At 40.1% G+C, this 15,722-nt stretch overlaps 1 protein-coding gene across 2 annotated transcripts in view; it reads left to right on the forward strand.

The window, feature by feature from the left end:
* The first annotated feature begins 139 nt into the window (after positions 1 to 139).
* DROSHA (drosha ribonuclease III) overlaps positions 140 to 15,722 on the forward strand; it is a 124,531-nt gene continuing 108,948 nt past the window's right edge. The window contains exons 1-7 of one of the 2 annotated variants that reach the window (XM_080803585.1): positions 140 to 271; positions 1,344 to 1,473; positions 2,357 to 2,422; positions 3,439 to 4,272; positions 8,226 to 8,318; positions 14,222 to 14,332; positions 14,565 to 14,796. In XM_080803585.1, the coding sequence (XP_080659711.1) occupies positions 2,403 to 2,422; positions 3,439 to 4,272; positions 8,226 to 8,318; positions 14,222 to 14,332; positions 14,565 to 14,796 (1,290 nt within the window). In that variant the 5' untranslated portion in view covers positions 140 to 271; positions 1,344 to 1,473; positions 2,357 to 2,402. The remainder of the gene's footprint in view (positions 272 to 1,343; positions 1,474 to 2,356; positions 2,423 to 3,438; positions 4,273 to 8,225; positions 8,319 to 14,221; positions 14,333 to 14,564; positions 14,797 to 15,722) is intronic. The other variant, XM_080803586.1, reaches the window with a different exon arrangement.

Here is a 15,722-nt window from a genome sequence, read left to right on the forward strand (position 1 = left end):
GATGCAGAGGGCAGGGGGCGGGGGCAGGGACGCTTTACGAAGGCGATTGGCTTAGGTGTCCATCGCTCTCGTTGACGTGCCAATCACCGAGCACAAGGCGCTGAGGCAAGCCCAAGAGCTTTCCTCGTCGCGGTCCAGCTTTCTCAGGTTTGCTTTTTAATTTCCTCGGTTTCCTGTTCCGGAGGCGCGGGTGGCGCTATGGTCTTGGCGGCTGCAGAATAAGCCTGGCTTTGCTTTGACGGCAACCTCGCGGCCCGAGGGCCTTTTGTAGGTAAAAAGGGGCAACTTGTGGGTGTTGGAACAGGGAGCCTTTCCGAGTGTCCGGTTTAAACGGGGCTGGAGTCCGCGGCTGGGGCGAGAGGCGCCTTTAAGTTAAGGTCGGGCAGCCCCTCTTCAGATCTGCAGCTAAGAGCAAAAAAGCGACCCTAGGCCCGAATCCCGCAAACAAATAGAAGTAAAAGATGCGGCCTTTCATTCATTTGTGGAGCGCTTGCGGTGGTCCAGGCCTGGGGCCGCCCGGGTCTCGAAGAGGAGGGAGACCGTGAGCCCAGCGCTTGCCTCGTGGGGCTCACGGTCTGGCGGGAGATGCGAACAGGGAAACGCAATTACAAATCAGCTGGACGAAGGTGACTGGCTTGGGGATGCAAGTGGGGGAAAGGGTGTTCTTAATAACGTAGGCACGCTTTGCAACTCTTTCAACATAGACTGATGTTCCTGGACGTGTTAACTATGCGAAACAGCTCCCTCGGTTTCCCTCCTTCCATACAGCAAGCTAGGAGTAGACAGACGCAGAAAATAAGTGCTTTTCCAGTTGCAGTGAATTCCTTGACTTTTGGCTTTGAATTAAAGTTTGCATCCGTAGCACAGTCAGACTCTGCCTTCAATATGTCAGTTTCATAATCAGTGTTTTCAGGTATTCTCTCTAGAGAAACATCCATGAGGATCTAATCCTGAAAGTTCAACTATTACACACTGTTACAAGTGGTGGTGATCCTCTTTCCCACCTCTAGGTTCAACACACTCCTTTGTGTTCCCTAGATCCTGTGCGTACCTCTTTTCTCTTGTTTATTGTCTTATTTATTTTTTTTTTAAAAGATGTGTTTTTTAAAGTGGATTCAGATTTGAGTCTTGCAGGCTGTGTGTCTTACTCAACATTGAGTCCACAGGGCCTGCCACATGTGTAGGCTCATCAAATATCCCATGAATCTGAAAAGGCCTACTCTTTAGTTTTGGTAATGCAAATATGTCATGGGTATATGTGAAAGGGAAATGTACAATAGCAGCATAGAAACCTATGCCATTGGTGAGATGGTAAACATTTATTGACCACCTACTATGTGCAGGATGTTCTGCCAGGGGCTGTGAAGGATACAGAAATGACTATGAATCAACCCATGTCCTCAAGGAGCTAATACTCTAGTGGAGGAGGAGTTAGAAATGTGCACACATGACTATAATATGAGACAGCCTCTGGTAAGTGCTGTAAAAGAAGTAAGTAAGTCTAGAGGGAATGGGATTACTGTCTAAAGGGCACTAGGAAAGTCTTCACAAAAGAGGTGGCAGCTTATGTAGGTAGATGAAATGCAGTGGACAGATTCATAGAGCAGGGGATTTTAGAAGAGTGGGAGCAAAGAGCAAGCTGGGTGATAGTACTTGGTATGTTAGGCAACTGGGAAAATCTGGGGTGATAGGCACTTCATAGGGAAGGTGATGGAGGATAAGCCTGGAAGAATTTGGGTCCAGGTTATAGAAGACCTTAAATGCCAGGCATTAGATTCTGTTGGCCATGAGCTGTGAGTAGCCTGTGGTAGCAAGATCAACTATGTAGGTCCGAGGTTTATCATGAATAATAATCATAAATCAGATATTATTTGATGCCAACTAGTTACTAGGCACACTGAGTGATACAGCTAGATAATTTGACATTACTTTCTTGAACCTTTTAAAAATCTACCTTAAGCCTATTGGTAAAACTTTTAGTTAGATAGACTTAGGAAGATGCTTCTACATTAAAATTTTTTTGCATTTAATATTTATTTGAGTTTTTAAAATATTTGCTGAAGCTTAAGTATTTGGAAAGTCATTCACAGTCACAGCATTTTTCCATGGAAAGCTGAGGATGAAATCAAGGATAACTTGTGTTTACAAATTATAGTTATATTTGAATTTGACTGCTAGTCTCATTGTGATAAGGACATCTTAAAAGTTAGTTGTAAACATTAATTTGGGGGATATACTCTTAATATTGTCGGTATGCTTAATGCGTTGGAGAATATAAAATCAGCATTAAGTTAATTGCAGACATTAGCAGTTTGGGAAACATTTTTATGCCTGTTTTATTCTTTCTGTCCTCTAGTGCTTATGTTCTCTGTGGAAGATGTGACATATTCAGACAGTACGTCATGATGCAAGGCAATACGTGGTGAGTGGTGTGACTGTAATGGTGGGGGTTTTGTGACAACAGAGAGAAGAGCAAATACTGGCACTGGGGCCTAGGGTGTGGGAGGGATTTTGATATGTGTGGAGCAGAGAAAATGTGTTCATGTGGGCCATGTTCATGGCTAGGAACACGCCAGAGCCCTACCCTGATGGAGCTTATAGTTCTGAGGGACAGCCAGATGTGAAAGGTGGAATGAGGTAACTAGTTGGTTAATTGTGATTTACTATAGAACCTGCCAAGAAGCAGCGCAGAGTGTGAGAGGGGGAACCTGACGAAGACCTGGTGGGAGGTGATAGTGATTGTAGAAAAGCCAGCAAGGGTGTTATTATTGTAGCCAGGGAAGAAATGATGGTGTGAAGTGGATGAAATCAGGAAATATTTATATGAAGAGAAGTGATGGGGATTTAAAATAAGTTTTTGGCTAAAGGGGATAAGGGAAGAAAAGTTACCAGATAATTCCCTCATGTATGATTTGAGGACCAATAAACGCTATTATCTATTGAGATAGGAAACACTAAAAGAGGAGCCAGTGGTATTGTCTTAGAGGGGAGGGTTATTAATTCCTTGTAGGACCTGTTATGTTGCATTTATGGAGTCTCTGCTGAGTGGAGGAAGGTGAAGACGAAGATGCTGGTGCAGATGTAGAGATGTAGAGAATGTGGGGTGTGTGGGTGGGATGATGTGGCAAGGTTCAGATTTTTGGGGAGCCTGAGCACAGACAGAACAGCAAATAATTTAACAGTGGGATGTTGAGTTCATCATTCTGAAGGAGGAGCAGCTGAGGGAGTGACAGAAGCCAGGGACTGAGACAGGGGAAGAAGAGTTTATTGGCTGTGAGGAGTTTGAGGTATTACAGAAAATGCAGCGTCAGATGGGTGGACTAATCCAGTGGCTGAAGGGGTCTGTCGGTTGCTCGGGAAGGTGGTCAGGTGTTTGTGAAACCCTGCTTATGGTGAGTTTTTGGTTCTTTTTTTCTCTTTTTCTTACATCCCGCAAAGTCATAGAATGTCGTTCCACCCAGGACGAGGGTGTCCCCGAGGGCGAGGAGGACATGGAGCCAGACCCTCAGCCCCAGCCTTCAGGCCCCAAAATCTGAGACTACTTCACCCTCAGCAGCCACCTGTGCAATATCAATACGAACCCCCAAGTGCCCCTTCTACCACGTTCTCAAACTCTCCAGCCCCCAATTTTCTGCCTCCACGACCAGACTTTGTCCCCTTCCCTCCTCCCATGCCTCCGTCAGCCCAAGGCCCTCTTCCCCCCTGCCCTATACGGCCCCCCTTCCCAAACCACCAGATGAGGCCCCCCTTCCCCGTGCCTCCCTGTTTTCCTCCTATGCCGCCACCAATGCCCTGTCCTAATAACCCCCCAGTCCCTGGAGCACCTCCTGGACAAGGCACTTTCCCCTTCATGATGCCCCCTCCTTCCATGCCCCACCCCCCACCCCCTCCAGTCATGCCACAGCAAGTCAATTATCAGTACCCTCCAGGATACTCACACCATAATTTCCCACCTCCCAATTTTAATAGCTTCCAGAACAACCCCAGTTCTTTCCCGCCCAGTGCTAATAATAGCAGTAGTCCTCATTTTAGGCACCTCCCTCCATACCCACTCCCAAAGGCTCCCAGTGAGAGGAGGTCCCCAGAAAGGCTCAAGCACTATGAAGATCACAGGCACCGGGATCACAGTCACGGGCGAGGCGAGAGGCACCGGTCCCTGGATCGGCGGGAGCGAGGCCGAAGTCCTGACAGGAGAAGACAAGACAGCCGCTACAGATCAGATTACGACCGAGGGAGAACGCCCTCCCGTCACCGGAGCTATGAGCGGAGCAGGTAAAGCCCATGCGTGTTCTTAGTGAACTGCAGAGGTCCATTTGGGTTTCTCAGAAAACCAAACCAAAAAGGTCCAGCAGTGCATTTTTGATTTATAAAGGGAAGAAAGCATGCTTGTGGCTGTTTTGAAGAGGAAGAGACAACTGACAAAGTAGTTAATGTCAGAAAAGCCACTTTTGAAAAGCATTTCAGAATTATCATTGTAGATTCATTGCCACGAGTGTAAGCTGATTACTCTGCATAATACAGCTGACATTTTAATGATGATCTGCTTTTGTGTGTGTGTTTTTGCATTATCATATTTATTTTTGTTCAGTATGATCACCGTATCAGGTTAAAGCACCTGAGTTCTTTTGGAACTGATCTGTGTATGGTATTAGGAATTGAATTAGTTGAGCAGAACTTGCTTTCCAGCTTTTAGGATAAGTGGAAGTTTATTGTACATAGTTGCCTTCTTGCTCTGTTTCCTTGTAAAATGCAATAACGTTGGTTACAAAGTTTTCAAAATAGTTTTTAATTTGATTTTGTTGCATTGAAATGTATTCATACTGAGGAAGGTTGTATTTGAAAAATACTGTTTCATTCCAGATTACATTCATTTTTTTCAAGAGACCAAATATTTGTACCAGATACATGTAAGAAAGTAAGGTTTCCAGCAGGCATTTCTAAACTGGGACTCATAGATGGGTTTATAGAAATGCTGTGAAGTTATATGCTGAATTTTATGTGTCTGCATGTTTTTCTGTAAGTAAAGTGGTACCTTACGGCAGAGTCTCAAGACTTTTCTCCAAAAGTCTAAGAACCAGTGGTTTAGATGGAAAAATAAAACTATGTAGATAACAATCGTACCAAATAACTTGTACCTTCAGTGAACTCTTTACATTTTTGAAGCTTTCCATTTGTCGAGCTAGTAGTGGTGCTTCTCCTTCTGTCCCCTGTGATGTGTTTACCTTCATTGTCCTCTGGAACTTCTGTGCTGAAAAGGTTTGAGCTCCCCAACCCAGGTCACTTCACTATGTGGGCTTGTAGAGAGCTGGTCTTGGCTGCTGTGGAATCAGTTCACTTCTTGGTTTCCACATTTTTCTCATGGCTGTTGATTTTCAAGGTAATGACTGAACATTTTGCCAGTTAATGGTGGTAGTCATACTCAGTCCTGAAGAGAGTGACTAGTGCTTAGAAGGTTTGGAAGGAAAATGTGTTGTTTCCTCTTCCTGATGCCCAGTGGAAGGTAGAAGAAATAAGTTCCCTTATCTTGCAGAGATAACTGATTTCTGATGGGTCAGACCTGGCTGAGAGTTGATAGACTCTAAAAAATCTTTTCAGTGTGAATTACTGTTTCTAGTCAGTTTTGTCCTTAATTTTTCTCTGATGGACTAATTGGCAGAGGCCTATGGTAGTTTATTTTATAATTTTATGGTAAAAATCTAAACTGGAAAGTGTTAATAGTTTTCTTTAGACTTTGAAATGATTGTTAATAATCCTGTTTCTGGGGAAACACTTTGCTATGGACTTCAACATTCTAGAAGGGCACTCCCCCCCCCCCCCCATTTTGGGCTGCTGCAGTTAGAGGAATTTTTAGGACTCTGCTGTAAAAATCCTAAATTCTTGAATCAGGCTTAAACTTGGAGCTATGTGTTTATTTAAAGAACCTTATGTCCTGTCACCTGAGGATCTCTACTGGTAAGTGAAATCAAGTGCCATGAATCTGCATTATCCCAAACCACAGCTCTTTTACATAGTGAAGATCTGCTTAGGCAGGTAGCTCATCTTTCTACATGGCCTTTATTTCTGTTGGAATTGTTTTGTCATGCACTTGGGTGTTTGCCTTGGAGCTGCCTTAGTGTCAAGGCCACATTATAGGCAGCTCCCTTTGAGGTCTTAGGTAGAGTGTCAGTCGTCTGTCTTATATGGAATGTTTCTGTGAAAAATAAAGGGGGGGGCACAGGATGTCCTAGCATAACTTTTAGAAGTATATTGGAGAAAACCAAACGTCACAAATTTGTGCATTAGATCATGTTAAGTTTATGTAAATTCTGTGGTCTGTCATCTGGTGACTTCTCCGCTTGCTTCTTAGGGTAAGTCAGTCTTATCCTTTTTCAGATCCCATCTTCCTTCTTTTTCTCCTCTAAAATATGGTTAAATACTAATTACCAGATTGTTTTAGGACAAATTATTTCTAGAGGAAGTTTATGAAGATGTGGTTGTGTGTATTTGTTATCAGGAAAGATCAAAGTTAGTCTGGGGAATGGGAAAAGAAACAGCCACAGAGGCAGTGTACTAATACTAAGCATGCTGTTCTGCAGTGTTGGTGGGGTCAGTGCAGTGGTTTCCCAGAACTGAGTGGGACTAACACACAATAATCCCTGTAGCTGTCCTGGTGAGTACAATGTGTAGCCATCGGAGAGCTAGTATTATGTACTAAGGAATATTTGGATGCTTGCAGACAATGAAGCGTCTTTGGAAAAGTAACCCAAACATTGTTTTTCTTGCTTTACATTGGTTCATTATATAGTGTTACTAATGTGCTTTATATCTACATTGGCCTTCTCAGTTTATATCCACTCCGAGGTAGCAATCATTGTCAGAGTGTCGTTCTCAAATGAAAAATTCTATTCCCTAGATGTTAAAATACAAACAAAAAATTAGGGATGTCCTTTCAGCTGAGTTTTTTTTTTTGGGAATATAGGCAATTATTCTTTTCAGCCACCATGCCATTACACGTTACATTTTATTTGTCATGTGGTACCACTCACTACTTGGGATTTTACTGCTTAAAAGTAAGCTGTAATTTTATTTATTAATTTTTTTAAAGGAATCTCTACACCCCATGTGGGGCTCAACCTCACAACCCCAGGAGCAGGAGTTGCATGTTTTACTGACTGAGCCAGCCAGGGACCTCAGTAAACTGTAATTTTAGAAGTATATGAAATAAAGAATGTAGAATCCCAAGCTCAGGCTACTTTATTTTGGAAAGCTGGTGTATACCTGAGGCTTATACAGAAGGAATCTTTCTTGAGGAGGGGTGATCTTTAAGTGAAAAAACAATTTCTGCTTTAATATCTACACAGTCGATCATTTTTGTAAGCTTTGCTTTTCAGTGTATTTACATTTCTCCTATTTGGCTGTAAGTTGGGGGATGTTTTTGAGTTCAGACCTATTTGTAGTCTTCTTGCTGGACCCCGGCTACTATGACTTTTTTTTTTTCCTAAGATTCTAAGATTGGGTGGTTATTTCCCTTAGATTTAGTTCTGATTTAAACACTCATAGAGTTCCAAGTTTTATTCCAGATCCTCATTGCATTACTAAATAGACTCAGAAGTTATTATTATCATTATTAAATTCCCATTTTACATTGAAAGGTTTTAAAATCCCTCATTCTATTTTATGTTGCACAAACCCAGTGTCTCCATTTAGAGTTGTTTCCAGATGAAAACAGCATATTAAGGTGAAGTGACTTATAGTCTCATGGCAGTCAGGGATACTTAGAACTGTAACTCAGGCCTCTAACCTGTAAGAGTTTAGAACTCTTCAATTATAGAACCTTATCTTAATTTTCCCAATAAGAGTTTTAATTTACATTTATTTGATGGATGAAATTGAGAGTTTTCTTGAAATGACTAGGTAGTAGAATCCCTGAAGCTTTTCCCTGTAGGTTAAACAACTGAGGATTGGCTGGTTGGACCATCTGGAGAGAAGATTATCATAAATCCCTTTGCTGCTTAGCATCAAGTCTGACTTCTTTCTTTAAAGAAAACAACAAAAAATGTCCAAGTTAACTTCTGTAAACTGAAAAGTGCCTTAATCCTTTAATAAATATGAATAAAAATGTCCCATAGAGAATAGTGCCTGAAAAATTTGTGAGGTCCATTTATTTAGAAGATGAATTTAGTGAAAAGAGATGGTGTTTTTGAGTCTTTCTGTTGAAAACAGCTCTGTGTCTTAATTCCTTTAAGAGAGCGGGAACGGGAGAGACACAGGCACCGGGACAGCCGAAGATCACCATCTCTGGAAAGGTCCTACAAAAAAGAGTATAAGAGATCTGGAAGGTAAGCAAGGAGTTGACACTGAAAGAAGTCCTAGATCTCCTTGAATTATTAGGTTTTGTGCTTATACATAACATCACCAAGTCTTCAAAGTAGCCTGAGAGTCTATCCAAAATGCCCTGTGAAAAGCTAAATCAGCTAGTAACTTAAAAACCTTTACTTTCAAGATGTATTGAAGATGCACAAGGAAAATCTTGATAGATTTCCAAAAAATCAGAAATTTTACAGGTCACTTTTTCTGGCCTCAATTGCTATAAAACTATATACACATTAATAATTTAAGGTGTAAAAAAAGGAAACTTGGGAATTCATAATTATGCTCTTAAATTTACTTGTTTCAGAAAAAAAAAAAAAAAAAAAGAAACTCCAGTCACATTTTATTTAGAACAACAACACTGAGATTGTTGTAAACCAAAATCTATAGGGTGTAACCAGTTCTATAGCAGGAGGTAAAATTTGTGGACCTATAATCAAGAACAGCACTCTGGAGTCTGATAGATTAGATAGATCTGATAGATTATTCTCCTAATTTTGATATTGGGCAGAATTATCTAACCATTTGAAGCCTCAGTGTCTTTGTCTAAAATAAGAACAGTTACACTTACTTTATTGAGTGGCTAGTAGTCATTGAGATAATACATGTAAAAACACTTAGAACTGGGTCCAGAGTTAGTGCCAAATAAATAACTATGTATGGATATATTTTATATATAGGATTTTATGTAATATGTATAAATATGTTTATATAATTATCATCTGATTACTTGGCTCTGCATATTGGTAGAGTATAAGAAATGCAGAAAAAGGGATTTAAAGATAAAAAAATTAATGAAATAGCAAACAGAACTATAGCACTATAACAATATTTGGAAGTAAATGTAAGACTTCTTTGAAAGGTCATATGATTTATAAAGTGGCAAATCAGGAAAAGAAAAACAACATTCCATTAGGTAGAAGAAAGAATGGATCATAAGAATGAAGGGGATTTAGGGTGCCGGGGTGGCTCAGTTGGTTAAGAGACTATCTTTGGCTCAGGCCCCGATATAGGGTCCTGGGATCGAGCCCCACATCGGGCTCCTTGCTCACTGGGGAGCCTCTCCCTTTCCCTCTACTTGCTACTCTGTCTGCTTGCTCTCTCTCTGTGTCAAATAATAAATAAATAATTTAAAAAATGAAGGGGATTTAAAAATTCTTGTATGTTGGTATAAGTACAGATGCTATATTTACAAAATTTAAAAACTTGGTTGTGATGCATTGATTTTGATGAAAGCAGATACTACAAATCACTTAAAAAGCAAAAAGTGTATTAGGCCAGTAACTGGAAAAAGTTGGATTTATACCATGTCCAAAAAAGTTTTAGACTGTTCTAGAACATTGATGAAGTTGGAAGGTGAGCTCAGCTCATGCTGTGACACCCAGAAAACCGACATGGCAAAATGTTAGTAACCTAATGGAAAGAAAACTACAGAACCATCCCTCTTACGAATATGGATATGAAAATACTGATTAGTATATTAGCCAGTTGTTTTTATTAGCATGCTAAATAATAGTTTACTCCAAGATTGCATGGGTAAATTGGTTAGTATTAGGAAATCTATAACTAATTCTTTTTTTTTTTTTTTAAGATTTTAAAAATTATTTGACAGGGAGACAGCAATAGAGAGAACACAAGCAGGGGGAGTGGGAAAGGGAGAAGCAGGCTCCCTGCTGAGCAAGGAGGCCAATGCGGGGCTCCATGCCAGGACCCTGGGATCATGACCTGAGCTGAAGGCAGATGCTTAAGGACTGAACCACCCAGGCGCCCCTATAATTAATTCTTTGTGTCAAAATCTGTAGAGTTATCTCAGTTCCTATTTATTTGGTATTTAAAATAGAACCAGCATCCTCTTATAAATAGAAGACTTGGTAAACTAGGTATATAAACAGACTTCTCTAACATGATGGAGAATATCATCTCATGATGAACCTGTTGACACCATCTCAGAAGAGCCAGATTTAGTGTTTAAATCTTTCAGTCCTTCCCATACGAGTTAGGAAAAAGATGCAGTGCAGTTCCGTTGCCTACCACTGTCACCTAACAAGAAGTAAACAAAAAACATTGCAATCATGTGTGTCCCAGGTATTGTATTGGTGTGAGTGATACAGTCATTCACAAGAGTCCCCACTTTAAGAATGAGAAAGTTAAGTGCCATGAGAAGTACTTTTGATAGAGCAAATACACGTTGCTCTGGTAATACAATAGTGTGAGCTCAGTCTCGGGAAGTCATAGAAAAATCCAAATTTTACCTCTTTTTACAGTTGATACTTGAAGTGTTATAGGAATGCATTAGGGAAGGGGATGGAAGAGGGAGAGAAAAGCACACGTGTGAAGGTTGCAGTGTAGACAAGTGCTCTGAGAAGGTCAAGCCTGGATGTTGGGAAATGAGTTTAGATGGCTTTTGTAGTAATCCGTACAAGCGATTGTGCCTAGGTCAGTGCAGTGACAGTGGTAATGGGGAACGGTAGAGGGAACTGAGTAGTACTATCTCAGTACTGACTGAGATAGGGTCAATAGGATAACTGATGGTGAGGGAAGAGTCAGCAGCCATCACCTGAGATCTGGTGCTCCCCATGGTGGGTGGTAAGCACTAGGAAAGATGCAAGATGAGTATAGTTTGGGCATGTGGAGTTTGAGAATCTGTGAGCCAACCAAGTGGAATTATGTGGTAGTTAATTGGATACATAGGTATCCAAGTAACGTTAAGAAAAGAGATCCCAGGTGGAAATACTAAATGGCAGGGATTAGATGAGATTTACAAGGAAGAGTTTGTTCAGAGTAAGGACCTGTGGAGGAGTTGCTAAGGACAGGGGGAAAAGAAGCCAGATATTGTGGGCCTCAAACCATTGAGGGCCCATTTGAGGTTGGTGGTTATTAATGTAGAGTGCTGGAAATCTTTTTGGTCTAGTGGTTTCTTCTCCAATGCCCAGTAGCTTGTGGAGAAGGCAGAGGCTTGGATTCTATCAGTTCCAACTAATGCAGAGGATGAGAAATTAAAATCAGAGATGTAAATACTGTAAAGGAGGAAAACTTACAGTTTGTAGTATAGCTTGTTGTGAAGAAACAAGTTCAAGTTTGGATTTGAAGTTTGGAGTGCCTGAGACACTTAACCTAAACATATTTTGCTCCTGTTTTGAAATGACCTTCTCAAAGTGTTAAAAAAAATATTAATTGATATTCACAACAGACAACTCTGACCATCCATCATTCAAGACACCTGCCTCAAGAAGAGTGGCGTGAGGATAGTTTTGCCCCTGTTTCTTGGCATAAACATTTGGTGGGATTTTAGTACATGTCAAAATGTCTGTGTCAAACAACCGTATTAGCATTTAACTACCACTTAATAGCTTTGTGGTATTGGGCAAGTGATGCAGTTCGTAATTCTGTTTCCTCTGTAGGAGATGTTCATATCTGCCTCACAGGATTCTTCTAAGGATTAAATGTGTCAGTAAATTGCTTAGCAGAGTGTTAGGCTTTCAGTGAACACTAAAATAAACACACAAACTAACCAACCCATACTAGTGGAAGCTAAGAGTTGCCATTTTTAGCTAATAGTATTAGCAGGAAAATTCAGGAGGATCAGCTAAGAAACATTGAGAGTTAATTCACTGAAGTTGACAGTTAGAAAAGAAATATACCGAAATTAATATACTTCCTAAATACTGGAAACACCTAAGAAAATGTAGTGGGGAAAAAATGTAGGTTCACTCTAGAAAATAAACTAAAATTAAATATCTTAATAAACTTAAAAAATACATAGATCAGTGTGAAGAAAACTAGAAATGTAGCTAAAGACAAGGTGGTGTAAATGCATGGAGGCATTCCATACTCCCACAGTGGAAGTGGAGGCCAGTGTTGTGAAAAATACCAGTTTTCTTCAAATAATCCATGATTTTAATGTAACTTCAGTTGAACTACTAGTTTTAAAACTTTACAGTGACTCCAATTCTTCTTTGGGATAGAAGTGAGAATAATGAAGAAAAATAATTATGCTGGGATACTTAGTTTAGTGGAATCAAAATGTTCAATACACAGAATAATTAAAACGATTTGATATGGGTATAAAATACCCCAAGTATTGAGCAACATTCAAATAATATGAAAATTTACATTTATTGTAAAATTATTTCAAGTCAGGAGAAACTGATGGGATAATTGATAAGCCATATGGAGGAAAAAATGGAAATTAGATTTCTGTCTTATATTTCGGAGAGGTAGAATAAAAAAGTTTAATGTTAAGAAGTAACTGAAGGAAATAAAGAATATTTATTTAACTTTGGGATGGGAAAGTATTCCAAACATTACACTAAGGCAGGCAGCATAAGCAAAAAAATCTCCAGATTTGGCTGTATAAGTTATATGTAGCAATGGACAGAATTAAAAGGAAGACAGAAAACTGAAAGAGGTTGCATTCCATTGACAGAGGGGCAGTTATCTTAATCAAAAACCTTTTTCAATGAATAAAAAAGACTATATTCCTAATTTTAACAATACTGGCATAGCATATGATTGGGATGTTCATAAAGAAAGTGAACATGAAACGTTATTTCAGTAGTGATTAAAAAAAATTGGAAGTTAAATAAGATACTTCTTTCATCAGAATGGCAGAGATTTAAAAAAATCATATTGACAGGATGTGTGGAAATGGGAACTCACATGTGGTTTTGATTGTAGTCTGAACTGGTACTACCTATCTAGAGGAAAGCCTTAAAAAATAGTATACATTCTTTGTGTGGAATAATTTGACAGGTGTACAAAGGACACAAGTGTGATTCACAGTAGCATTTATGATGGCAAAAAAAAAAAAAAAGGTAACAGCCTAAATGACTCTGATTAGATTTGTTAAATTATGGCCATATATATATATATATAAAAAAGAACAGTACGCGCCTATTATAAAAGTGGTTCAGGTATAGGTGCATTGAAATAGAAGGGTTTTCCTGATTTTCTTTTGAGTGAGAAAGGCAGGCTATAGAGTTCCTTTTTTTTTTGTTAAACCATTTGTGTCTTTATATATAGTCCTGTATCTATATGTTTTAACATATTTGTGAAATGTAGTGGTTATCTCGGAGTGGTTTTATGGGTGAGTTATTTTATTTTTGTTAATACTTTAGTAACTTTCTACAGTGGATGTATATACATTGTATGGTAACTTCTGGTAACAAAATTAATGATGTACATTGTAATATTTAGAAGTTATATCACTAAGTAATCAATGTATGTAATCTTTCTAATCATCCACCCATTCTCCCCTACACCCTCACACAACTCCTGTCATAAAATCAGAAGTTAGTGGTAGAGTTGATGTGAATAGTGAATCTATGACTTTGATCCAATTGTAAGCTTTCTTGGATGATGGTGACTTTGCTAGTTGTGGCTGCAGAGGATGCCCACAGAGCACTGATACAGCAGTTACTGCCCATGGCTGCATTCTCAGGGTCTGTATGGTTGCATTTAAATTTTTGGATCTTAAGTTAAAATCTGTCCTGTAGGTTTTTCTCTCTAAACATATCCATAGAATGGGCCTTTGCATATTTCAAGCAGAAATTCAAGGATATTGAGTTTTTATACTTTTTAATTGAGTTAATATTAATCTGCGCAGGGATCAGAATTAGACAGAGTGGTGGTTCACTAACGAGTGACCCAAGTGTGGGCTTCCAAAGAGGTGGCTGGGGAGGATAAAACAGGTTCACTCTTGATTTATGGTCCTCAGGCTCAGTTTATTGGCCAAGCTGAGACCATGTTTTGTGCAGCCTTTCTTTTTTCTTGTCCAAGCAAGCTGCGGAAGATTCAAAACGAGTATTCTCATTGCTGAGATTGTCTGTATGTGGAGATTTTCCAATATTTCCGAAATATCTCTCTCTTCTAGGAGTTACGGTTTGCCGGTTGTCCCTGAACCTGCTGGATGCACACCAGAATTACCTGGGGAGATTATTAAAAATACAGATTCTTGGGCCCCACCCCCGGAGACTGTGAATCAGTAAGTAGATCTGGGGTAGGGCCTGGGAATTTGTATTTTTAAACAACTAACTTCAGGTGATTCTGATGCCATCAGACTAGTGTTCAGGAATCACTGGTTTAACAAAAGTAAATACGGTAGTTTGGTATGGCCTTTTTATTTGAGGTAAAAAGTGAACTAAGCAGTTGACATTGAATCATTTTACAACATAAGAGCATTTTAAATAATTAGCATCCTTTGCCTCCTTTTAAAGTCGCTCCCCAAGTAGGGAGAAAAAGAGAGCTCGTTGGGAGGAAGAAAAAGACAGATGGAGTGACAGCCAGAGCACTGGCAAAGAGAAGAATTATACCTCAATAAAGGAAAAAGAGCCGGAGGAGACACTGCCTGACAAAAATGAGGAAGAGGAAGAAGAACTTCTTAAGCCTGTGTGGATCCGCTGCACCCACTCAGAAAACTACTACTCCAGTGACCCCATGGATCAGGTGGTAGGTCTGAGAAGCTGTAGACCAGGGTTACTCAATTTTGGCACCTTTGGCATTTGGAGTCAGATAGTTCTTTGGTGGGGCCCGCCCTGTGCATTGTAAGACGTTGAGCAGTGTCTCTGGGCTGTACACACGGGATGCCGGTAGGACTGCTCTGCACTTGTGATACTGAAGCTGTCTTCAGATGCTGCCAGATACCCCCTCCCCCGCTCCCCAGTTGAGGACCACTGCTGTAGACCAAAGTTGTTTTATACAACCAAATGCAAGAGTGCTGCAGTAGATTAATTAAAGTATCTCTTTATTCTGCATTTTTATAACACTGCTAGTCTTGATACTGGTGGTTTGATCAGCTCTCACAGGTAACTACTGTATGCAGTTTGTGGTTATGTGTTTATGTGTATTTTTTCCCCGCAAAATGGGAAATAAGAATTTGAGTTTGTCTCTTACAAGTCTGTCCTTGACCAAAGATAACCATGGGAAGTTTTCCCATGAATGTTGGCTGCCTTTGTGGAAGCAGGGATCGTCACCTGTTACCCTTCATGGGCTCGTGAGAGATTCCGTGCACATGCTGCTCAAGGTGAGGCTCCCGGCCTTGGCAGCCCACTCTCTCGTTGCTGTATCCAACTCCACGATCTCCTCTTTCATATGTTTGCCTCTTTTTCCTTTTTTTCCTTCTATCTCCATTTTTTTTTGGTCGCCCTCTATTTTAGTCTCTTTCTCCTGATAGGTGTTATGACTCCATCCCACTAGTTTAGGCCTGTTTGCCACAGGTAGACACGTGGTAATGCTCACTGATTAAATGGATGAGTGGAGAGATGATCATCTACTGGTTTGGGAGGTGAGAAGTTGGAGATGTCTGATTTAGTGGGTGGGGTTAGATAAAAAAGCATTCTCTTTGGAATTCTATGAAACTAGCTTCTACTTGGCCT

Source organism: Martes martes (assembly GCF_963455335.1).
Source record: "Martes martes genome assembly, chromosome: 5".
Lineage (NCBI taxonomy): Eukaryota > Metazoa > Chordata > Mammalia > Carnivora > Mustelidae > Martes > Martes martes.